Genomic DNA, 24,739 nt, shown 5'->3' on the forward strand with positions numbered 1-24,739 from the left:
TAGCCAAAAATACAGAACTTTTATCGAACAATCAAAATGTCGAAGAAAATACCAGTGATAATTGGCTGAACCTAAACATTAATTCGAAAGTACATACATACATACATATGTAGATCCAAGCATCAAAGCTGAAGACGCTGAAGAGTTGGAAGACTTTGCAGAAATAAATAAGGAGAATGTAGCGATGGACGAGATGGAGGAGATGACGGAGGATGCCATTGAGTATATGGCAGGATATGTCATAAAAAAGTTAAGAATATTAAATGACTTGCCCGAGAATGCCACCTTCACTTACGTCGATGAAGTGTCGCATGGCGGTCTAATAAAACCGTCCATAAAGTTTAAAGAAGTAATAAAAGAACTTGAAAGCACTATTGCAACCACGATTAAAGAGAATTTTTGTGTAACGAAAAGCGTTCATCAAAAATTGTTAATGGCTGCAGATGGAGTAGGTGTACATATGTATGTATGTACATACATACATACATAGATATAAGAGTAAAAAAGTTTTATTTTAGGATTAGAATTTATTTTAGAGTTACATAAGGCACTAAACAAAAAATTAATGTTCAGAAGCAAAAAGAACGGCTCCTATCATGCAGTAAACTATTAAAAATAAAATCATAAACAAACTAAAACTCTCTTTCTTGTAAGGGGTAACTTTAACGGTTAAAGTTTAACCTATGCCATCATAGGGTTATTCGACAAACTCCATTGTCGTTGCCCTCACACTTACAGCGGGAGCCCTTTCACTCGCACGTTTCACTCGCACGTTCTGTTCCTGTTCCTCCTTAAATAGTTTCTTCATGGGCTAGCCGGCATCGTGGTTGGCTGTCCGCCGTCTCTCTGGACGATGTCGCCTGCTATCCGTTCGCGCTTTCTTCCTATCCGCTAATCACCGTTGGTGATCTATGTTTTCGCTCTCTCCCTAGCGTTTACCACAATCTCGGCGCTAGAGATGCCAATTCCCGTCAGTGATGCCCGCGTGATCACGCCTTCCTATTAAAATGATGACACGACTCACGGCTCTTGTAGGCGCTTCGGGCCGTGTAATTGAAAATGATAAATTCAGGGGTGTGTCTCTGCTTAAAACTAGGGGAATATAAATACTTAGCCTATAATAATAATAGAAATGCCTTCATGGCGTCGGACCTTAAATCTAGAGAAAAGAAGTTAGACATACATACATACAAAACTAAATAAATGAATGAATTCCTGGGATGGTGTCGCCTACTAATAGAATATAATACAAGGGGGGAACGGGGAGCGCACGCTCCTTCACGACTGCAAAGTCGAGTTCTTGGAATAGCCATATTTCCCAAAGGTTAGTCATTAGTTCTGAGTTACTCAATATTTTGTGGGTTTATTGTATTTGATTGCTTAGTCATCTAGTTTCAGTTGAACTGGCATTTCTTATGGTAAATACATTTGCATATGTAGATATCTTTCGTTGTCAGTCTTCTGCAGGTTCTTACATCTAATATTGTTCCTAACTTTATGTAGTTTATGCCACAAACGTATACACATCCCCCGCTGCACCCCACTCGTCTGAGGGGATCACAGCAAATATCACAGAAGCGGAGCAAGACTTAGCTCTCAGAGTTCACGCGGCAAACAGTCGCTCGGGGTCTCGGGCTTATCTGTTAATTCCCCGATTTTTGCACCTCATTGACTGTATAAATATTGCACGTGACTGGCGGGGATGTCGGCGCCGTAGTGCCTCCTCCTGGTTCGCTGGCCTTGTTGAAGGGTATCACAAAGACACTGGTCTTGGCCGCATGCTGCATCTTGATCACCGTATCGTAGCTGGGCGGTGCAAACTCGCTGTACGACGGTGAGGGCGTGGGCGGCGCTCTAACGCCTTCGCTCTGCGCTCCCGCACCCGAATGGTTGCGCCTCATGTCGCGACACCTGCGATCCGAGCAGGCCATCAGCATGAAGAAAGCCGCCAGGGCCAAAAAAGTGGCCACATACCACACGATCGTGATCACATCCATGGCCGTCTGTGATAATTCGTTTGTTGGCTCCACGACAGCTGCAAGGAGAAAGAGATGAGAAATTAGAATTGAACAATATACAATTATGCCCGAATTATGCCCAAAAGTTAACTAAACATTTATCTCCACAATAGGTTATCAGACTGTCTGGGCAGTTATCGAATTGGGGTTTTACGCCCTAAACTTTATGACGACATTGAACCAAGTTAATGGCTGCCCTTTCCGGGTAAACGTTAGCCCCCAGACGAGCACCGTAATTAGTAGCGATGATTACACACTCGAAGTGGTTTCCAGTGCGGCAATAAGATGCAATGTTGTGAAACTACAGGAAGCCTTCTCGAATGTGCCCGAGGAATGGATTGCTCGGAAATACTTACTATTTTTGTAGACAATAATGCGAGTGCTGTTGGCAAAGGGATCCACATCCGTGGTGTTGCTCGCTGTCGTCAGGTTGTATGGCTGCTGTGGGGGCTGTGGGGACTCGTTGAGAACGTTTTCCAGAGTAATCAGATAGGACTGTCCGTGCGCTGTGGGCGAGCTGGCGATGATAACTGAAACAGAACCAAAACGAATCGAAATGTTAGCAAAATGGTTGTATGTATCGGCAAATCGAGACATGAGCTCACAGGTAGCGGGCGATCATAGATAAGATATCTGCGAGTATTCTATTCCCGCATACGCCAGAGGTGCGTTTCCTTCGGGCAAACCTCCAACATCTTCTTTGTCATCCGCGACTGATAAGGGCGCTCCTCTGGCCTGGTCTAAATATAGACCCTATACGGCGGGGCGTTACCCCGTAAATGGATCGTTTATTAAGCAGGCCCAATTACCGGCTATGTTTACGGTCTTAGCCACTTGACGATAAGAACCCTGCGGCGAACCAGTGCCGACCCAGTGTCTGGGCTTTCTCTATCTCCTCTCTCCCATTCTCTATCTGTATCTGTAGTTCCAGCGCCTAGTGGGATAGGTGCTGCTTGCTTAGCCACTCCAGCAGTTTAGTTGCAAAATATTTTGATTCACAAACGCAGGAAAAACACAAACATCATAAACCTCAGGCCCAGTTAAGCCCCCGCCCAATACCCATTAAGAGTTGCTTTTCCTATCAATGACTTGACAACTGTTTGCACACTTCGCCAGTCAAATGTTGGATCGGTGCCATTGTGCAGCACACGGCACACCAACATCAGCAAGTCCCAATAAAATGATATCTTTCTCTCTTTGTCTCTCTCTCTCTTTCGATCGGGGGTTCTCCTATCAATTTCACAACGAATCTGATGAAACTTCGAGCATACAATAAAATATGTTGACCTAGGCTAAGAGATGCCAGCCACGTGCATATGACTGTTCCCATATTATACCTTAAATATGCCTATTAAATATTCTCCACGAGAATTACGCAACTGATTGGTGGGTTGGCTGCCAGATACATTGTTTACCCGTTGCCACGTGCTGATGCTGCTGCTGCTGCTGTACCAGTCGGCACCTGAACCAGTGAAAGGTTTTCCAAGCTATCATTTAATAAATACAGCTCCGAGGTTAGGGAAAATAATCAGCTATTTATATGGTATATGATGATATCCCTCATACTTGTAAGCCATGAAGATTTATCTGAAGATTTACCCAACTGTTTTCATCGGTATATTCCACTCAACCCTGATCCAGTTCCATACTCCAGCTAGTTCTTGATTAGTGCTTTACGCGTCATGGATGTACATACATATATAGTATATAGTAAATATATATGTACATATGTATATTCGCGGGCACTGCAGATGCCCAACAGTATCGTTAGTGGCTGGTTGTTGTCTTCTGGTGTGTGGGTTGCTGATAACGCGGCAGCTAAATACACAGAGAACACAACCACTTTCTAGTGGTTGTAGAAAAAACAACATACAGAGAAGCAACAGCAGGAGCAAAAACAAAACCAAAAACCAATTACGAGTATTAGCAATTAAATTCTAATTAGCTACTAATGGAAAACGTGCTGGCGTCAACGTCAGCTCTTCGATTCGCACTGTGGCACCTGTGCAAACTCCACTGGTGATGGCTGCGTGCGAGTGCTTCGATGGTTTCAGATCAGCGTTGATACCAGACTCCAATCACACTTGAACCCAAGCCACATTTTTGGGCATAAATATACGTAACAGTTAGCTGACACTTTGTGAATTAACTTTAACCGGTTTCCATTATTGATTTGTGGGGAAATTGCAACTCAAATGTCACCCAAGAGGCGAGACTTTGACTTTGACTTTGATTCGTATGAATGATATTTATGATGTGATCACATGTCACTGACTTCCCGAGAGAAGGAGAGAGAGAGAGAGAGAGAGAGAGATCTTATCTGCCGGGATAAGCGTCTAACGGGCCCCGTAAAGACATCGTTAACTGGTTTATGATGTCTGTATAGACATGCCACAATGACGCTGGCAGTTGCTCAAATAGCAATTCAAAGCTAATATAACTATTCAGTACTAAAGAACTCTTATGTCACAGAGCTAAGAGTAGATGGAAGTAGGTTTTTCCTAAATATCAGCCAATTTTCATCACAACTGCATGCTTGGCTTATTAGATTCCATCAAACCTCATCAATGATAAAGTTGCGTGTTGTATTTTTATCATAGGTATTCATATAATTACTTCCAATCAAAGGGAGAGAGGACACATGCCAGTTCATGATCGCATAATTAGCATGTGCTTGTCTGGGAGTTTTTTTGTTTATTGTTTGCATATCGCACTGAAGGAAGGCCTGCCACAGCCAGAGGGCCTGATAGACACACCGTCTGAGACTCACCTATCATAATTAGCAGCATTGTCTGGGCATCTGCTCGTCGGTGATATTCCATGGTGATGTTGTTCAGGTAGATACTCGTACCCCTACCGGAATATATATCTATGTACATAAGTATGTGTGTACGTATATTTCTGAATGGACACTGTTTATTTTCGCTTCACACACTTGTTGAGTTTTATTTAATTCAATTGCGTTGAGTTGCTATCAATATATTTCCATAAATCAACCGTTCTGTTCACTTCACTGAGAATTCACCGGCTTGGAATGGGGAGGACTGGAGAGTGAACGCGTACGCGGGCTCTGGGCTCTCAGTGGGTTCGGTGTGCCCGTTGAATCGATCTTTCAGGTTCAAGTTTGTATCGCAGACTGAGCGAGCGCTTGCTTTGCCCACAACTTTTAGCTGGAACTGGAGCTGGAGCCGCTACTCTGGGTCCCGTCCCGCATGAATCACGCGCTCTCGACGGCTTCGGTTAGTCTTCTCGCTCTCGGCTCGACGCGAAAGTCATTTCTACAAAGTGTGCGCCTTCACACATAAGCAGAGCAGTTAGCGCATCGTATCTAATTGTTGGCCACCCACTCGGTAAAAGCTGTAACAAGTCAAAGTACCCTCTGCAAGGGTACAACAAGTAATTGTCGAAACCGAAAACTGGTGACAGGCTGGACCTGGCTCTGCTGGGAAATCGAAGTGCTTTTGTTCCGCCTGCTCCCGCCTGCTGCTGTCTTCGATTTTTTATATATACAAATAACTGTTTTATTGTATGTATCCAACCCGATACTCCCGTCTTTGTAGTTGGTTATAAAAATAACTCTAAAGGGGCAGCTGCTCTGCGAAGTGGACCAAAGCATCCATACATTATTTTGTTGGGTTATTTCTGGGCGTGATCGTTTAACAAAAGCGCTAATTCCCAGATGAATTTCGCGATTTCACAGCTCCGAAACATCAGAAATAAGATAATCGCAGTTTCTAGGCTTAAAAGAGGTGCTTGACTCTGGTTGATGGATGGGCCATATCAGACCTTAGATGGTCGGACGTTCGTTAAGGCCAAGTGCAGATTGTGTGCAAAACTTTGATTGGAAATCGCTTATGTCCCTGAACTTGATAGATCGTCGTCTCCCATTGTGTGTGTGTGATAAAATTGGCACTAGAGCGTTATATACAGATAGGCAGGGCTTTGTGGTAGACCAGCTACCGGTTGCCAGTTGCCTAGGGAGCTCCACAGTCGCTAATTGATTCGCTCACTTCGTCTCAGCCAAGGCGACAATTGGACAATTGCTGGCGGCATTGACATTGAACGAGGGCACAGATTGTCCATTAGATGGTGATTGTGTGATGTGGCCATAACCAGTTTTGCTTGGTCAATTGCGGGGAGTCAACGAACAAGTGACCCCAACACGTGCCACACATCCGATCCGCTGGATGAGAAACTCCCTCGAAGTGAGGGAACATTTGTACCTAGAGGCAGATTAGACCATCGAACTATGACGCAGTGGCTGCGGCAACAACTTTCCTAAACCAATCGTGACAGACTCTCGATTTTGCGGATGTACCTGGGGTGGGGTGGGGTAGAGCGACTGACTGGTTTTCGGATAAGGCACGTGCTGATTCACGATGTGTGTCACCATGTGATGAAACCCCCACGGAGGGTGAGGTAGATCCCAGGCGTGCTTTCGCTTCATTTTGGTTTGGTTTGGCTGAGATTTAGTTGGTTTATTTATCGGTAATACGTATTCGAGTGCTCGATTCTGTTGTGTATACATTGTATGAGTATTGGCCTAGCAATCTCTTCTGCTCTTGCTGTGGCATTAATTTCTGTGTGTGTGCTGGGCGTGGCGCTTAAAGGGGAGATTCTGGTTAACAATTGACAATTGTGCCGCCAGCACAGTACACAGACACACATAACAAAGATCTCTACAAAAGCGCGTACACATATCCATATATATATCATCTATGCAATACAGAAACAGGTACAACTATGTGGAATGCCGACGCTGCCATCCCATCCCACATATGTGCATGTAGGATGACACCTGACGATGGCTGGCGTTTACAATATTTATGCTAACTAGTGCAGAGACGAATACATTTTGGGTTTTTGCTTAATAATAATTGTTTGCTTAGGTAAATAATTGATACAATTTCATTTAACATCATAATTTCTGTGAGATTTCATCAGTGAGTACCGTGGGGCTGCTAAGAAATTGAGACATTGATCGACATTGGCTTCAACAGTTTCACAATCAAACATAAACATAAAATTTAAATATTTACAGTTGTAAAAGTGGAGTATTCTTGGACATTCTTTCCCGCCACACTGCTGGGCGCTAACGCTAATCAGAAAACTTAAAATCAGTCCTAACATATTTACATGGAATGCACATTTGTTCATGAGGAGAGACAATTTACCTAATAGGACTATTACGAGTACAACAAGTGTGCGATGCCAAAGTACTCGCTGATCTGGCACAAAGCGGAGCAATCGGAGCGACGTGCCACGAGGCTTTATCTGTCGGGGAACAGCGACTCGTAGCTGGGTGGCATATCCTTGGGCGTCATTGGCGGCTGCTGCTGTGCATCCTGCTCGCGTGCTCCAACATCAGCGTACTCCGGAGCTGTTGGCAACTCAATGGTGGGCACATCAGACTGTCAAAGAGAGAACATTTTAGCTGCGTGTCCATGGCAGGTTCAGAGCAGACTCTACTCACCCGAACGCGATGCTGGTTGAAGCGAGCGGCGGATGCCTCGTGCGCTCGTTGCTGCACCGTGATGCAGTTCCAGTACTTCCAGCAGATCCACACGCAGAAGCCCACGCCGAGCATGGTGAAGATGAGCGACGTTATGGCCGAGATGGCCACATTGGCTGTGTCTATCTCCTCCGGCACGATGGCGTCGTGGAAGCACGTTCCCTCATCCCGACACGGGTACAAGCAGTTGGTGACGTTGTCCCGCACAAAGTGCCGCGATATGCACGAGTATTGGTCGTTGGGATCGCACAGGAAGTCACCGTTGAACTGGCACTCGGAGTGGGCTGTCAGCACCATGCTCAGCTCCAGCTGATCGCCCAGAATGTGGCGCGATCTGTCGATGTAGATGTGCACGTTCACTTCCCGATCCCGCTCATCGAAGATAAGCCGCCCGGCCGGGCCATTGATGGCGATGTTGTGACAAATGCGTTCACTGGGCGATCGGTTGCCGCCGGTAAACTGTATGTAGTCGATGCACTCTTTCGAGACAGGATCTCGCCGGAACTTGAGCCTGGTGATGAGTGTGTATATGCCGCGCGGTGGACGGTCGCTGGTCACCACGCGGAACTGGCAGTCGTACTTGATCTTGTTGGCCGAGTGGCCATTGGGCAGTGTGAGATTCCAGGTCTGCGTCATAATCGCCGCCGAATCCTCCTCGAAATCGAGCCTCACCGTGGGGTCGCCGCGAAAGGGCTTGGCGAGCGTGAAAATAAGTTTGTCCGAGCACAGGTTGTCCTGAATGCGCACTGGAAGGGATCGCAACGACTTAGTCATGCAGCTACTGCGCCATTGAGCTATGACTAACTTACCGTTTTTGTAGCATAGGCCAGGAGCTGCGAAGATTGTCACCAGAACCAGCACATGGGCCAGCAGCGGTTGCCAAAGCGTCGCAATACGGCCCTTGCCCAACATTTTGGCACGTCCTGCGTGCTGGGGGTGTTTTTTGAGTTTTCCTTCTTTGCCTAGCTAGAAGCTATAACCAAGCGACCTTGTTTTTATTATTATTTTGGTCGCACGACGATACGACATTGTTTTTTTTTTGCTGGTTGCAAAAGCAGCGACGCCAGCAGCGCTGCCTTTCGTGAGTGCGTTGATATTCCACGATTTTAATGTTCGGCTTAGGATTACTTTCGAGAGATAGGAATCAGTACTGATTTTTTAATTTTCCACGATAAACTAATATATTTCTGAAGAAATTTGCTAAGTATAAGTACTCATTTTGATTTGATTATTTATTAAATAAGGTTTTAATCAAGAACGTTTAATATTTATAACACAAAATTAAATTGTTACCATGTAACTACATGCTAACTACACACTTGCTACTACACTTGTATGAAATTATCGACAACGACAGCTGACGAGGAGATGCTGACAAGTTTAGCCGCAATTTTTTCATACAACCCCAGTGGAAGCGGCAGTGTGAAAAACATACGTTTTACATTTTACCTATTGATATTTTGATGTCAAACGATCAGGAATTCGAAGATGATTGCGAATTAGTATTCGATGTGGCCCAGATTATGGCTCTATATAACATTTCTTCCTGTTTTTATACTCATGGATGAGTATCGATAGGATCGGATGTATCGAAAAACTATACTGAAATATACCGATGACAAAACGTTTCTTCTTCTTTCCAGAAAATGCATCTCTGTGTAGTTGCAGTGTAGCTTACCGAAACAACTATGTAAAATATTAAAAAAATGACAATTTTCAAATATTAAATAATGTATATTGGTCTGTTTACATTTCGTAAAATACCCCGACAATAAAATCACTTTTATTCTTTTATTTTCGCTTCGTTTAATCAATAATTAAATTTTCTGTGAAGCAATCGGCTGGGGTCAATCGATTACTGACTGCTACATCACCCGATTAACCTTTATGTTTACCAATCGATTTGGGGGTTACGTCTGTTCCATTCATTTATTTTAATTCTTCTTTAAATTCGGGCGATGCGAGGCGTTTCAAACAGACAAGTTCGTGCTTTATAGTCAGTCGCCCCGTGAAATTATGAAATACCCGAAAACAACACCAGGCTTTGTAGCATCGTGATATGTGTGAAGGGCAGTCGTGCCGAAAAAGTTCCATGCGTCGCAATCATTTTCTAGTCAACAGCGAGATTTGTGAGTTAAACTTGTGATCATATAATGGCTACATCGGACTTCGTGCTGGGAGGCCTGGCTTCGGTGGGTGCCACGTTCTTCACCAACCCCATCGAAGTTGTCAAGACGCGCATCCAGCTGCAGGGAGAGCTGGCGGCACGAGGCTCCTATGTGGAGCCCTACAAAGGAATTGTCCAGGCGTTCGTGACGGTTGCGAAGAACGATGGCATGAGCGGCTTGCAGAAGGGCTTGGCTCCGGCCCTCTTCTTCCAGTTCATCATTAATTCTTTCCGGTGAGACTGGAATTTCCTGCATGCCGGCCAGAAACTTATTTCACAATTTCCATCTGCTACCCCATCAGGTTAAGCATTTACTCTTCGGCGGTGGAGAGGCGCTGGATGCACAACAAGAATGGAGAGGTCTCCTACGGCCTCGGCCTGCTGTGGGGTGCCATCGGAGGAGTGGTGGGCTCCTACTGCTCCAGTCCGTTCTTCCTGGTGAGAACCTGACAGACTGTTACATAAATCCCGATATATGAACAGCTTATCATTGCCAGGCCTCGTGCCCAAATAAGAGATAGCGCAGCTGATAGCGATCATCTTCCATTCCAGGTCAAGACTCAGCAACAGTCGCAGGCTGCCAAACAAATAGCCGTCGGCTATCAGCACACGCACACCTCCATGACGGATGCCCTCAGACAGATTTACATCAAGAACGGAATCCCTGGCCTGTGGCGTGGATCTGTGGCCGCCCTGCCGAGAGCAGCCATGGGTTCCGGAGCCCAGATAGCTACCTTCGGCAAGACCAAAGCATTGCTCATCGAGCACGACCTTGTCACCCAGCCCACGTTGAACTCGTTTTGCGCGGGACTAATAGCCGGATCCATCATGTCGGTGGCCATCACACCGCCGGACGTGATCACCACGCGTCTGTACAACCAGGGGGTGGATGTCGAGGGACGCGGCCTGCTCTACAAGGGTTGGCTGGACTGCTTCGTGAAGATCCTCCGATCCGAGGGCGTACACGGTATGTACAAGGGCTTTTGGGCCAACTATCTGCGGATCGCCCCGCACTCCACTCTCGTCCTGCTCTTCTTTGACGAACTGATCGCCACGCGCGAGAAGTACGGCCTGCACTACTGACACCATGCCCAAGCCGTGCGGTGGGCCGATTGTCTACTTTAAGTACAAATTTGTTCACTTGTTAGAGATCTTTTGTTTGCCTTACCTCCAGTTCCCAGATCCAATCTCCTATGCTTAGCGTAGCCCAAAGAACTATAAATGTGCCTTCAGTAAGCTAAACCTGTACCTTTAGTTATTAATTGTGCAATACCTTGGTTAATAAACCGTTTAATTTGTTATTTTCGAATTATTTCTATAATTTACTGCCTCTGGTTTCTTCCCCATAGCAGGCTCCTTTTGTCTGTCTGAGCAGCTACCACGATAACGATATCCCGGGACATCGAGATGGTTCTCTTATCGAAAAAAAAGCGTTACTCTCCAACAGTATCCCCCCTGCCGGAAAGAGTGCGGTCGCGGTTAATCTAACGGCTTAGGATGGCTACGTCGGACTTCGTGCTGGGCGGAGTGGCCGCCATGGGTGCTGGAATAGTCACCAATCCCGTGGAGGTGGTCAAAACTCGCATGCAGCTGCAGGGAGAGCTGGCGGCACGCGGCTCTCACGCTCAGCCCTACAAGAATGTCCTGCAGGCGTTCGTCACGGTGGCCAAGAATGACGGCATACTCGGCTTACAGAAGGGACTGGCACCAGCACTGTGCTTCCAGTTCATCATAAATTCCATCAGGTAAGCAGACTCCATCAAGAGGTACCAAATTCCCTACTAAATCCTCTGCTCCATCCACAGATTAAGCACCTACACTCATGCCGTGGCGAAGGGTTGGGTGCATAACAAGAATGGCGAGATCTCGTTTGCACGGGGCATGTTCTGGGGTGCATTGGGCGGCGTTGTGGGCTCCTACTGTGCCAGCCCCTTCTTCCTGGTAAGCAATTATGTAAATCAAATCGTTTTGGGACAGACATCTGAGGTGTCTGCCTTGGCAGACGATCAGCGAGATAAGATTAGCTGCTGATAAGAACTTTCCCATGCCATTTCAGATCAAAACACAACTTCAGTCGCAGGCGGCCAAGCAAATTGCCGTCGGTTATCAGCATCCGCACACTTCAATGAGTGACGCGATAAGACAGATATACAGGAAGAGCGGCTTTTTTGGGCTGTGGCGGGGCTCCATGGCTTCCGTCAGCAGGGCCACAGTCGCCTCCAGTGTCCAAATCGCCACTTTTGGCAAGGCCAAGTGCCTGTTGAAGGATAACGGCCTTGTCACGCAGCCGACGTTCCTCTCGTTCTTCTCCGGCCTGGCTGCTGGATCCTTTGTATCAGTGGCGGTCACACCCTTTGATGTGATTACTACGCGCCTCTACAACCAGGGTGTGGATGCCCAGGGTCGCGGTCTCTACTACAAGGGCTGGCTGGACTGCGTCGCCAAGATACTGCGGTCGGAGGGCACGTACGGCTTATTCAAGGGATTTTGGCCCATATATCTGCGCAGTGCACCTTACTCTACTTTGGTGCTACTTTTCTTTGACGAACTGATCGGTCTGCGCGAACGTTACGCTCCCCATAAGTGATACAACATTCTATTGTGACCTTGCACAACATTTTTGAATTTAAAGTATAAAGTGAAAGTGCTGTATCGCTCAAAACTATCTATATTTTTCTTTGATCGGAACACCATCTGATAGAGAATTTCCCTGACCGATTAGGCACAGGATCAAATACAAATTTGTAAAATATAAGGTCATAAGGTATACAATCCAACAAAAAGGAATATTTATAGTAAGCCAAATTGATTTTTCAATCGGATTAAATTATTGATTCAGTGTTAAAAGTCTTTGCAAGCTAGTAACATCAAATAGAACATCAACATCGAGGAAAATGATGTAGAGTCCGATATATTTTTAAAATAAGATGGTATATTTTTGAGGGTCTGACGGTATATTTGATCGATAATTCCGCGGTCACACTGCAAGTCGTATTATCAACATACAACATACATCGATATACTGACATAACAAAATATATTCACATCTCTATTAAAACAAGTCGGCGGCACTTAAATTAGCTAAAACTTTCTTTGAAAATCCTTGTGAAAAATGGCCGTTCAATATACTCAAGTCCAACAATGGTTCGAACAGTACAAGCAGACGGTGGCCAAATCCCTGCGCGACACCTCCAAGCCCTGGACCAAGGTGATGAACATCGTGGAAGAGCGGACTGGCGTTGACCGCGTGAATATTTTCTTCGGTGAGTAGGAGTCCCATCCTGGACGACGTCATCGCCCCCAGCTACGCTCGGAGGACGCCCAAGCACGTAACGGTGGCGCCAGTCCAAAAGATGCAAGAGAATTGTCTGACAGAAGTGTATAAATAGCAACCCAACCTGTTATATATAGCATAGATGGTCAACGAGGGGCTGTGACATGGCATTTGGCGCATGGCAGGAACAGGGGAAAGGTGTCTAATTTGGGGATTAATCACTATCGCTAGCTTAGCAACGCAGCTGCACCGTTTAAGCGTAATTAAAAGGTCTATCTCTGGGGGTCGGGTCGGGCACGCACACCAGGGCCCGCATGCATATGTGTGTGCATGTGATGTGTTAGCTTACGTATGCAGTGCGTGTGCATGTGTGTGTGTGTTTTGGTAGCTTCCATGAAAACTTTTTTGTGGTTTGTGCTTTTCTTTGTTTACTCTATCGCGAGTATGTTTTATCCGTTCGCTGAGCAATCATTGATTACCCGTGGAGAGCACTGTACCGATCAGATACAGATATCCAGATTCCCGTCAGTGCAAAAGGTCAGACTTGGCCTCGACTTCGATCCGGTGCTGCTCTCCTCTGCCGTCGTGGCGCTTTGCACACGTGTAGAAAATAGCTGGCTGGCAGGTGAGCGCGTGCCTCTGTGTGCGTGAGAGCTTCCCGCAGCGAAGCTCGCGAAAGCCCCAGATGTGGCTCTGCGATTATATTATGCAAATAAAACACCGCCAAAAGGTGCGACGAAATGTCCGGCTTCCTCTTATCTACATTGGCTCAGGTGAGTCCAGTCCACGCCGTTCCTCCTGCTGCCACCCATCACCAAACACCTTTGAACTGAACAATAAAACGCCCCTAAATATAATTAGCGGAATACTCATCAGCGGTCAGGCATATGATATCATTATGCGGCAGCTAGAGCGATCCGCGGCGAGTCCGTTGTGCTATTCTGTGCTGGCAAGGCGAGACTGGCCGGGATCGGGCCACCATCGGGCATCAGGTGCAGATATCTGCAGATGACACTTGTGACAACAGCTGAATAGTTATAATTAGCCACTCGCGCCGCCCTGGGGCGAAGTGAGGGACACCAAATCAAGGAGGACCAAATCAAGAAGACCCATGCCCGCCCCTGTGCTATGTTGTGCCACAGCCAAAGGGCCAAGTTGCAACAATGGGCACAACCCAGTGACCATCGAGATGGTGATCATGGCAGTTGAGAGCTGGGAGAGTAAAGTGATTGAGCTGTTCAAAGAGAATGTCTTGCTACGCTTTGGTACAGCCCCCCATGGAGCCTTTTATGTCACCTTTTTCGTTACATTTTCTAACTCGTATTCCCATGGACTCTTTCAGGTGCTTCCGCCTTATGTGCCGTCTATCTGATGTTCGGCGGTTTGGCACAGCTGTTGTGCAATGTTATTGGAGTGATGTATCCGGCCTACATCTCGATCCATGCGATCGAGTCGAGCACCAAGCAGGATGACACCAAATGGCTGACCTACTGGGTGACCTTCGGCATCTTCACGGTGATCGAGTTCTACTCGGGCATCCTGACCCACATCATACCCTTCTACTGGCTGCTAAAGGTAACCAAAGCCCGCCGCATTGAATGGCATTAAGATTGAACCAATTTCTCGTCTGTTTCAGTGTGTTTTCCTCATCTGGTGCATGCTGCCCACGGAGCAGAACGGCTCCACCATTATCTACCACAAGCTGGTGCGACCCTACTTCCTGAAGCATCATCAATGTAAGTTCAACATCCACTTGCTCCATGAATAAATCTCTAATGTTTGTCTTTCGTTTCCATTGCAGCTGTCGACAAGCTGATTGACGATGGCATGAAGAAGGCCACCAATGTGCTGAAGCATGATTAGGAGCTCTGGTCTGCCGGCCGGTCACTTCTCCATGCATTTGGTACTCTACCGCCTCCACGCAGGCTTCTCTTAGACAGCACGCAATTAGGGTTTGGTCACGTCGTATTGGTTACGTTTTTCAATAAATTTTAAATTTCTATCCGTTGTTGAAACCTCCATTTGTGTCTGCCGCAAACAAATGTCGCTTGTTATACATAAAGTGAAAACAGGATTTTTATTATTAATCGAAAAGTGCTTATGCGGATGCGGATGCGGACACGGACTCCGACTGGCCCGCTGCTGCAGCCTCCGCCTGTTCTTCGGCCAGCTTCCGACGGTTCCGCCAGGCAGTCATGTAGGTGCGTGGGTGAATGGGCAGAAGACCGGCGACGCCCAGCAGCTCTGCAGCCGGATCGGAGATGTGAGCCCCCTTGCCGAGCCAGAAGCGGATGCGCTCCGTGTTGAGGGCCACCAGGCGCTCGTTGAAGTCGTTGGGCAGGGGATCGTAGGAGCCGACCTGCTCGATCACAGGCTGGTGCTGATTCTTGCGACGCTGTGGGGCACAAATATTCCTGCTATTAGCAACTGTTACAACATCCCTGGGAAAACATCCATACCTCCATGACGACAATGTGGTAGAACGGCCGGTTCGTGCAGCCCAGGCGCACAAAGCGTATGATCTTTGCCGAGTGCTTGTAGAAGCGGCCGATGCCACTAGCCGGCGACAGGGACATCCTTAATTAATGGTGTTTAATTCAAATTTTTAACAAATGCAGGTGGAAAATGTGTTATGTTATGTTATCAGTGTGACCGCGGACTTATCGATATGCCGTGTGACCCTCAGTAAAATACCAAAATATACCGCATTTTAATTATCTCGCTCGCTCTGCCAGGTATTGCCATAAGGTTTTTATGTCTGGTCTCACCAACAAGATGGCGTCAAAGAACGAGAAGCACGAACACTAAGAAGGAATGTATAGTGGTGTGTCGTGTCTGTGAAATAATATTGGAGGAAAAAACAGTGTGTATTTTGTTTATAAATTTAATTGCAAAAACTGCACATCAGCACACGGCGCGTCCACACACCAACACACACATTGAAGTGCGGTGCGCCTTATCAATGAACCAAGTCGCAGCCTGAGCCCCAGCGCCCTGGACCGAACGCACGCCAACGAAGTGAATTTGTACGCAGGCAGGGAAAAAAATGGCGCCCGCAGCCACAGAAGCAAACCAACTTGACTTTCTTTTCGGTCTATAGTTCGTCGCCGCCGTACTCGTCTCGTCTCGTCGTCGACGACGAATTTTCGTCGCAGTGCGATCCAAGTGAAAAATAATTAAATTGTGTGTTGCTCTGCACAATACCAACACCATTACCATATTACCGTTTCCACTTACTACTACTAGAGGAGGCTAGTATTGTGTACGTGATTTAATACCACATATAATACCAGCAACAGAAGAAGTGCAATTACATTTGCGTTTGGAAATTTTGCGCTTTTTTCTCTTTCGCCTCCCTCCCTCCACCATACCATCACTTCCCACTCTTCTCTATCCGCCTCACTTGCTCCATTTACAATGTGCGCCGCCCAGAACCCACAGCCGCCCTTCGGCTACACCTGGGGCTTCGCAGACAACGGCAGTCGCACCGCCGAATCGGTTCTGGAAATATCGCCCAACATAAACTACACCGTCAGTGGGGAATCGGTAAGTGTATGGAGCACTAGCTGTAGCTGCAGCTCCAGCTCCTAGCTCCTGTATCTATACGTAAATTAGTTGCTGCAGTAGTTTGCTATTGCCCCCGCCCCTTCCCCTGCCGATAATCGAGTGCTTTTGCTAGAGCAGGCTGCTAACTAAATGGCCAATTCGACCAGTCGCAGCCACCACCACCCCCGTGCCCGTGCCCTCGCCCACGTAACAGTGTTGCTTTCCTACAGCGAATCGTGTTGGGCTCCCAACAACAAGAGGGCAAGCGCCACATATACTCGGGCAATACGTACAGCCATACATACATACGTACGTACGTACATACTTGCAGGCAAGCGAGCGTGCATATATACAGTACACTCGCTCACTCACACTCGCTGCTTTCGGCGATGGCGTGTATGTATACGGGAATACAAAAAGAAACGACAAGAAACATACATACGCACGTAGATACATATACTCGTACGCTTTATGTAACTGCGTTGTCATGCGAGGGAATCGGCGCTGTGTTAGAATTCTTTTACCATACATTTATACGAATCGTATTCGTTTCCATTTCATTCGTAAACATTCATAATTTGGTATTTGTAAGCCGTGTGCGTATATATTTGTGCATTCAAAAAACCAGAGAAAGCACGCACCTGTACATGTCGGGAAGGGGCGAAGAGAGAGTAGGGCCAGTGGGAAATGCAGCGACAGTGTCGCTTAATAATTGAATTTCCCATTAATAATGGATTTGGCGGCTTCGGACATTCGTGGCAGTTGGCAGTCTGGCTGGCAAAAGCAATCGATTGAATCGATAATTTGTATTTCCTTTGATTCTGATTATTATATATTGCTAACCCCCCAAACCGCTTGAGTTATATTTAAATTATAATTATTCTTACTCTTATGGTTTCTCTGTCGTTTGTTCGTTTTTTGGTTTCATTTGGTAAGCAACCATTTTTCGTTACACAATTGTCCATTGGGCCAGAATTAAACCCGGAGTGCAACCCTTCCTCCCCTCCCACAGACCAGTACCAATTCGCCGCATTTGCGTCCGTTTTCTTTAGTGTGCGTCAGCCTCGAATTCGCCGCTCGCCAAATACACACGCATTCGTCTGTATGCGTAAATTTATATGTGTTTGCGCTGGTGTGTTTGCAGCGCAGCCAACACCAATGCCAGAAATGACGTGTTCTGGTGTGCGTTTTGTTTCACGCGTGTGTTTTGATTACTTTTGCGTTCCAATTGTGCGAGAGAAAAAGAGAGAGATAGAGAGAGTGAAAAAAGGCGCGCATTTTGCTGACCTCCTCTCTCAACCCTCCTCCTTGCCACCTCTGGCAGCGTGTCTTGTACTACTCTTTATCATCTGTTGCCGCACCGCTGCCTGCCTGCGCAGGTGTAGCGACGTGGTTATCAATCAGAGCCAGACGAATGAGCATCAAACAACTATAACAACAACAAGAGAAGAAACCACAATTTACTGCCCACTCTGCTACTGCTACTAACCATTGCGGCGGGCAACTGTACTAATCTGTAGCTTAACTGCATTCTCCTAACTAAACTGCCCATTAGGCCATGTTGCAAGAACTACATTAGTGTATGTACTTTGTGCGACTATTGGGAACACAGATCTATAGCATCCAATAAAACACTAACAAATCCAGTTATAACCTGTGGGAGATACGGGAAAAACTCACCGAACCACCCATCCATCCATTATCAATCTACAATCAAGAAATCTCAAGCCACAAAAACCCTTTCCAGATGCCCTATCTGCTGTCCACGGATGGATCATTGGCCGTACAAAAGGATGTCAAAGGTGGTCTCACCGGCAATAAGGGGAATGTTGTGCGTCGCATGTACGTTGTGAACGATCCATCGTTTCCACCCGGTACACAGAGGTGCGTTTAGAATCTATCAACAGTATAATCATTCCACTAGCCCACACACCAAAAGAAGGCAAAAAACTAAGCACTCTCTACGTTTGCTCCCACTCTTCCACTTCTCTATCTATTTCGTTCCATTTACAGAGTAATAACCACTGGGGGCGGCTCGTCGGTAGTCAAAAAACAGGATTCCCAGCAGCAGGTGCTGAGCCTGGACAAGAACTGTAAGTGGTCGTCGTATCGATAAGTGCATCTGTCGATGCATCTATCAGTGTTGCACGCGTTGCTGTTGTGATTATCGATCTATTTGGGGTTTTTGTTAATCGATTGTTTTTCTCTCTACTCCCGTTTTTTTTATTCTCGCTCGATCTCGCTCGCTCTTGAACCAACCCGTAACCGAACCCGAACCCGTCATCTCCCCCACCCCAACCCCCAACCACTGCCTATGTTCGCTGCGCTGCGCTGTGTGTGTGTGTGCGTGTTATTTGTAATTGCTATTGCTGCACCACCACCCCACCCGCACCACATCATCCATCACATCGTCTAACGATTGCATCATATCGCACCGCACACCACACCACACTGCACTACACACCACACCACATCACACCTCATTTCATCTTTTGGCGGGCGGCGGGCGCGGTCTGAACGAACACATGTACAACACAGATCTCCTGGTCGATCAGGCAACTGCCGCAGCAGCTGCAGCCGCGGCGGCCGGTGATCCCTCGGTTGCCCACCATCACACATTGACCAACGGTAGTATTGTCGATGCCAAGACCGGACAGACGGTGCTGACGGCGGGCTCCGCGGCGGCCAAGTCGCACTTTGGGTCGATCGGGGCGCTGCACCTCACCCAAGAGGAGTGCAACGAGATCCTGATTAAGCGCGCCATCGCTGCCGGCCACCATCAGACGCACACAATCACCGCTGCCGACGGATCGCATCATCATAGCTCGGCGTCTGGCGCGACACCAAGTAAGCATCTCAAATCTGTGATTGTTGATTACCCAACTCCTCCCGCTCCTGCTCCTCCTCCTGCAAACTGTACCTCCTACTGAACCCACAAATCCTGTTCCCCAAACCAATACCGATACCTATACCGATCCTCGTGCTCCATGTACTTTGTGCACTGCCGCCACTAGCACCACTGCAACTACTACCACAACCACAACCACCACCACCACTACCCGATTGATGTTTGAATTCACGCAGTATCCGCACCCGGCATTGGCATATTCTCGGTTCTGGTTGCTTTATCCTTCCCCAACCCACGTTCCGGTTGCGTTATATTATTTTATGTGAAACATTTAAAGATTTAATTTGCGATTGCAATTATGGTTTGCTGTTTGTTGATTTCTAATTGATTTAAGTTTGCTTCCGTTTTGGTTCGTACTTTGATTTTCGTTTGTTTCTTCTCTTCTGTATTTTTTGTCTCTTCCTCTTGAATTCCATTTGGTTTCTGTTCCGTTGGCGGCGCAACAACACTCTTAGGTGACATACTTCCTGGTATTTCAGTTCAAGTCCAGAAAGTAATACAAGGACTCGAAGATAACGAGGACTCGCAGGGCGACGCACCCAACTTAAAGTTGGAGCCAGGCACATTAGAGTTGTCCCCAAAGACCGAGCTACAGGAATCAATGCATTTCAGCGAAGTAAGCCAACAATATCCACCAATACATATACCACATCCCACTCGATCCCAATCGAACAAACATGCCAAATTCAATTCCACGGGACTCAGGACTCGCCTCCTAGCCTCCGCCGTCTGCCAAGCAAAAGTAATCCATCTGCAACACGCCTCTCTCTCCCCGTTCTAGACGGACGCCACCATCAAGAAGGAACGCCCGTACAGTTGCGACGAGTGCGGCAAGTCCTTTCTGCTCAAGCATCATTTGACAACACACGCACGCGTGCACACAGGTGGTTGTTCTTGTTCCTATCCCCTTACCCCTATCCAGCGAGCGGGTCTAACCACTGCGTCTCTCCCTTCCGCAGGTGAGCGACCCCATATCTGTTCCCATTGCGGCAAGAGCTTTGCGCACAAACACTGTCTGAACACGCATCTACTGCTGCACTCAACCGACCGACCATACCAGTGCCAGGAGTGCAAGAAGAGCTTCACCCTCAAGCATCATCTGCTGACGCACTCGCGTGTTCACAGCCGCGAGCGACCTTTCGTGTGCCAGGAGTGCGGACGTGCCTTCCCGCTCAAGCGGCACCTGGTCACGCATAGCAAATTCCACGCCGGCGAACGTCCATACGTCTGCGAGGAATGCGGTGAGAGCTTTGCCCAGGAAAATCATCTTATTATGCACTCGCGGTGAGTCTTGCGTCCTTATTCGTGTCAAATTCTTTTCCTGACCAGATCTATTTATCTTTTCATAGCTTCCATGGTTCATTGAATCCATTTGTTTGCGCTGACTGCGGTGCCTCGTTTCCACGCAAGTTCCAGTTGGTGAATCACGGACGCATACACGGCAAGATCCCCCACTCCTGCACCGTTTGCGGAAAAGAATTTTTACAGAAGCGAACGCTAGTTTCCCACATGAGGTGAGTGCGAATTTAGCTAAAGGGATAAATTCCCTATTAATGTTTCATGTCTTCCGCAGACGCGTACACACGGGCGAGCAGGCGCATCCCTGCGTCAGCTGCGGCGAGGGATTCCTCACCAAGGCTGAGCTGCACCAGCATGTGCGTGCAGCACACAACGGCGTCAATCCTAACACGAGCAGTGCCACTATCATTGCCAACCAGCAGGTATGTAGTCAATCGATTTACCCATGATCCTCGGCAGGGACCAACTTATCCAAGTTTATCGATTTCAAGCAGCTGCAACAGCCTCACCACCATCCCGGGCAGCATCCGCAAACGATCACTGTCGTGAGCAATCCAGGAAACTCTACGCTTCTCACGGTCTCCACCACGGATGCCAATGGTGTGGCGCGTCCACAGTTCGTTTGCCGGTAAGACTTTCGTCAAACGATTTCATCACTGAAACAAATGACTAATCTTTTGGTTTTTCCTCGACCGTAAAGCGAGTGCGGTAGCGCCTTTAACAGCCGCGAGGCGTTGGCACTTCACTTGCGCCTGCACACCGGTGACAAGAGTCTGATGACCGATTTGTGCGCCTTGACAGCAGCGCTGCCGGGTCACTTCTTGAGCACGGCCGGCCTGAACCCGGGCACTGTGGTAACGGCCAACCCGAATTTGGTGGGCCAGAACCCAGTGCCCGTGCAGATCATATCATCCACCGGCCAGGTTATGTCGCAGACCACGCTGGTGCAGGCCGCCAACTCGACCCATCCGCAGGCCGTCGTCACTGCCGTGCCAACGATGCCCGTGCATCAGCAGCAGCACATGCAGCACGTGGCCCAGCAGCAACAGCAGCAGCAGCAGCAACAGCATGTGGTCAATGTGGTGCCGGCCAACAAGCCGAAGTCGCATTTCTGCGCCAGCTGTGGCAAGGGATTCGCTGCCAAGCACGGGCTCATGCAGCACAACCGCCGCCACCCGAACGGCGGCTGCACGGTGCGCACTCACGTGTGCGAGTGCGGCAAGGCCTTCTTCCAGAAGAACCATCTGATGCTGCACCAGCGCCAGCACTTGGAGACGAAGCCAGCCATATCGCAGCAACAGGTATGCTAGAGTCCAGATCAGACAAGTGCCTTTCTCCTTCTGAGAATTCAGATCAGATAATCAGATAACCATATGTCCAGACACCCCGACACTCTGTCTCTGCTCTTTCGATCGTGTTCCGCTTCGATTAAATGCTTTGATTAAACACTACTTAGTTAGCCTTAAGTCCACCTAATTATATTGGGAGTAAGTTAGGCCGCCCTAACCCGAATGTACATTATTCAGCGCATAAGCAATGTTAACAAAAATTCACAATAAACGATCCTGATTGGCATATTCGGACCAAGAAATCACGAAGAAGGGAGTTTCGATCGGTCGGCAGACTACTCTCAGGCTGTGCTGCTCTCACTTTCCCCACTCCCACTCTGTGGCTGTCCTGTCTCTTAGGATACTTTAAGCAGTGTCTCCTTTGTTCTGTGTTTACGTCTGCAACTATGTATCATCCACCTGGCCACCTATTCCACATACTCAACCATATATCACTCTACCAATGAAATCGAATCTGAAACATAATCGCATATCCTTCTCCAATACTTTGCAGCTTGTTGTACCAACTACTTCTTACTAAGAACTAAACGAAACAGAATAAGAAAAACAAGATCAAGAAATAGAAACAGAAACCGATACAGAATGAAAAAGAAAATCAATAAGTTGCCACGATACTGAAAATAAAGCCTAATCAAAATATAAACCAACTCTCGAACGACATCCATATGCAAAGTCTGTAGCTGCACCTGCACCTTCACCTCAAAACAGGCGGAGGCCTCTCGTTCTCGATCCTTTGGGGGAAAGCAGTCGAGTATGTGGCCGGCCGGGTGTGCCAGTGCATGTGTGTGTGTGTGTGTGCTGGTGCTCTGGTAGACTATAAATCAAAATAAACCCATAACTCTACAAGATATAATCCCAATCGAATCGAATCGAAATCCGTTCAGTGGCTTCAGTTGCGCGTTTAGGTGTGTATGAACTATCCAAATTATCGCTAATCGTTAAGTGTCTATATCTCTGGTAATCTCTTTCGTTCTTTGTTGTATTTGTTGCTGTGTTGTTTGTCTCGTACGTATGCAATAATTAGCTTTAAGTAAGATCTATTATAGAACTGCCTGCAACTGTCTTGTCTTCCTCTCTCATCTGTCTATGTTTTATGCTTTCTCTGTTCTAAGTATTTTGCCCTGCAACTCGATTCCTCCACCGCCTGCCTGAGCGTAATCTTTAGTTTAGTTTATATTACTTTTCTGGCGCAGAGTTTGTCCCAGGCTTCAGCTAAACCTTTTGCCTTTCCCCACTTTTGCAGGAGCAGCAACAGCAGGAGGCAGCAGCGGGAGCGTCGGCCGCTGGACAGCAGCCGGTGCAGGTGCAGATTCTGCCCGATGGCCATATACACGGCAAGGTCATCAAGTACGAGATTTGCCGCAGTGTGCTGCCCGAAGATCAGGCACAGCAACAGCAGCAGGCAGGCATGGATGTGGAGTAGCCGAGAGCACCACGACGTGGAATGTAAATATGAAGATGAACAGGACACACGCACGGATACTGACACGGACAAGGACACGGACACAGACACGCACATCCCTCCCAAAAGTGTCCTCAAATTGGCGCATACGGCGATTCCCGTAGATGTAATGTTTTAGTTAGTTCTTAGGCTAGCGGATAAGTCAACGGAGTGTACACAGAATATTGGATAGCTAGCGTTACACACATGCATATACTACCTACCTACCACTTACATAGGCATATGTAACACCCATTTACATATATATATATACAGACATATATATACTTATATACGATATATATATATAGACGTTCGCGTAGAGTATCTGTTAATTTTGCGATGCGTTGGTCGCATCTAAAACATCAACCTGTTTGCGTTGCGAGTTTTAAAGATTTACTTTCGATGGTTTTATGCATTACCCGACTTGTACTAACAATTATACAACCATATATATATATATAAGAATAACATATATGCTAAGTGTAAACTGTATACATATTAACAGAAACAAAACAAAATATACATAGACCACTACGGATAGTTAGTTGTAGACACTAGCAGGCGTTGGCACTTGAAGAATGCGTAACCGGCTCCAGTGGGAGTGGGTGTGAAGCTTCAAGAGTGGAGCGTGGGCATTCCTGCCCAGACTCCCGCGATGTACATACAAAAGAACGGAGAATAGAAGCAACGACCCGAAGAACATAACAGATCCGAAATGGAGTGTGGAGTGCAGTAGGTGCCTGGCACAGTAACTAGCTAACAGATACTATATCTAACACGAACCGCAGCAGGCATATGAAGCAAATCTTTAGATGTAAGAAACCGTAGGACACAATATATAACACACACACAGCTAATTAGGGAGAACACGACGACGACGACACCAGCCTATCAAGGAGAAACTCAGAAAATAATCAGCATAATTAAGCAGCTACTTGCATCCACGTAGCCTGTCCCTGATCCCAAGAACAGAACCCACACCGATGCACGCTACGCGACGAATATCACACTGTAAAAAGTCAACTTGAAGACCTGAGAGAGTGCGTGGGAGTGGGCGTGGTCTTGGCTAGGGTGGGTAGCAGGCAGCAGGAAGCAGGGAGTACGAGTAATTGGTAATTATCGCAATCTGATAAATGAAACAATAATTAATGAAACTACACTAAGCATATATTTTAATATGTAAGCCTTAAAGAAATACAAAACAGAAAGTATGAATAATAAT

The 24,739-nt window shown here is 47.2% G+C and overlaps 7 protein-coding genes across 28 annotated transcripts; 4 read left to right on the forward strand and 3 right to left on the reverse strand.

Moving 5' to 3' along the window:
* Positions 1 to 1,336: 1,336 nt before the first annotated feature.
* Positions 1,337 to 5,187, reverse strand: LOC117891481. The gene is made up of 3 exons (XM_034796960.1): positions 4,789 to 5,187; positions 2,375 to 2,548; positions 1,337 to 2,035 (listed from the first exon to the last, which is right to left on the reverse strand). Exons 1-3 carry the CDS (start codon positions 4,895 to 4,897, stop codon positions 1,644 to 1,646), a joined length of 675 nt encoding a protein of 224 aa, XP_034652851.1. The 5' UTR covers positions 4,898 to 5,187; the 3' UTR covers positions 1,337 to 1,643.
* Positions 5,188 to 6,475: 1,288 nt separating this feature from the next.
* Positions 6,476 to 8,817, reverse strand: LOC117891234. Its single transcript, XM_034796580.1, has 3 exons — positions 8,340 to 8,817; positions 7,492 to 8,276; positions 6,476 to 7,429 (listed from the first exon to the last, which is right to left on the reverse strand). Exons 1-3 carry the CDS (start codon positions 8,440 to 8,442, stop codon positions 7,289 to 7,291), a joined length of 1,029 nt encoding a protein of 342 aa, XP_034652471.1. The 5' UTR covers positions 8,443 to 8,817; the 3' UTR covers positions 6,476 to 7,288.
* A 626-nt stretch (positions 8,818 to 9,443) lies between these two features.
* Positions 9,444 to 10,999, forward strand: LOC117891076 (solute carrier family 25 member 35). Its single transcript, XM_034796254.1, has 3 exons — positions 9,444 to 9,931; positions 10,000 to 10,135; positions 10,250 to 10,999. The coding sequence occupies exons 1-3, from the start codon at positions 9,684 to 9,686 to the stop codon at positions 10,778 to 10,780; spliced, it is 915 nt and encodes a 304-aa protein (XP_034652145.1). The 5' UTR covers positions 9,444 to 9,683; the 3' UTR covers positions 10,781 to 10,999.
* A 67-nt stretch (positions 11,000 to 11,066) lies between these two features.
* Positions 11,067 to 12,291, forward strand: LOC117891077 (solute carrier family 25 member 35). The gene is made up of 3 exons (XM_034796256.1): positions 11,067 to 11,442; positions 11,503 to 11,638; positions 11,754 to 12,291. The coding sequence occupies exons 1-3, from the start codon at positions 11,195 to 11,197 to the stop codon at positions 12,282 to 12,284; spliced, it is 915 nt and encodes a 304-aa protein (XP_034652147.1). The 5' UTR covers positions 11,067 to 11,194; the 3' UTR covers positions 12,285 to 12,291.
* Positions 12,292 to 12,738: 447 nt separating this feature from the next.
* On the forward strand, positions 12,739 to 14,979 carry LOC117891252 (receptor expression-enhancing protein 5). Of its 3 annotated transcripts, none has more exons than XM_034796621.1 (4): positions 12,739 to 12,960; positions 14,314 to 14,546; positions 14,608 to 14,707; positions 14,773 to 14,979. In XM_034796621.1, exons 1-4 carry the CDS (start codon positions 12,810 to 12,812, stop codon positions 14,832 to 14,834), a joined length of 546 nt encoding a protein of 181 aa, XP_034652512.1. In that variant the 5' UTR covers positions 12,739 to 12,809; the 3' UTR covers positions 14,835 to 14,979. The 3 variants fall into 3 exon arrangements, with proteins under 3 accessions (XP_034652512.1, XP_034652513.1, XP_034652511.1); XM_034796622.1 differs by lacking the exon at positions 12,739 to 12,960 and adding an exon at positions 13,457 to 13,744; XM_034796620.1 differs by lacking the exon at positions 12,739 to 12,960 and adding an exon at positions 14,155 to 14,236.
* Positions 14,980 to 15,029: 50 nt separating this feature from the next.
* On the reverse strand, positions 15,030 to 15,640 carry LOC117891253 (probable 28S ribosomal protein S16, mitochondrial). Its single transcript, XM_034796623.1, has 2 exons — positions 15,431 to 15,640; positions 15,030 to 15,366 (listed from the first exon to the last, which is right to left on the reverse strand). Exons 1-2 carry the CDS (start codon positions 15,545 to 15,547, stop codon positions 15,070 to 15,072), a joined length of 414 nt encoding a protein of 137 aa, XP_034652514.1. The 5' UTR covers positions 15,548 to 15,640; the 3' UTR covers positions 15,030 to 15,069.
* Positions 15,641 to 15,757: 117 nt separating this feature from the next.
* LOC117891250 (gastrula zinc finger protein XlCGF26.1) lies at positions 15,758 to 24,723 on the forward strand. Of its 20 annotated transcripts, XM_034796608.1 has the most exons (13): positions 15,758 to 16,233; positions 16,404 to 16,517; positions 18,265 to 18,401; positions 18,531 to 18,610; positions 19,056 to 19,364; positions 19,845 to 20,041; positions 20,207 to 20,312; positions 20,385 to 20,709; positions 20,775 to 20,939; positions 20,999 to 21,146; positions 21,201 to 21,352; positions 21,425 to 22,025; positions 23,317 to 24,723. In XM_034796608.1, the coding sequence occupies exons 3-13, from the start codon at positions 18,265 to 18,267 to the stop codon at positions 23,494 to 23,496; spliced, it is 2,400 nt and encodes a 799-aa protein (XP_034652499.1). In that variant the 5' UTR covers positions 15,758 to 16,233; positions 16,404 to 16,517; the 3' UTR covers positions 23,497 to 24,723. The 20 variants fall into 20 exon arrangements, with proteins under 20 accessions (XP_034652499.1, XP_034652490.1, XP_034652501.1 ...); XM_034796599.1 differs by having other exon boundaries at positions 15,758 to 16,517; XM_034796602.1 differs by having other exon boundaries at positions 15,759 to 16,517; positions 19,860 to 20,041.
* Positions 24,724 to 24,739: the final 16 nt, after the last annotated feature.

Source organism: Drosophila subobscura, chromosome E, assembly GCF_008121235.1.
Source record: "Drosophila subobscura isolate 14011-0131.10 chromosome E, UCBerk_Dsub_1.0, whole genome shotgun sequence".
Lineage (NCBI taxonomy): Eukaryota > Metazoa > Arthropoda > Insecta > Diptera > Drosophilidae > Drosophila > Drosophila subobscura.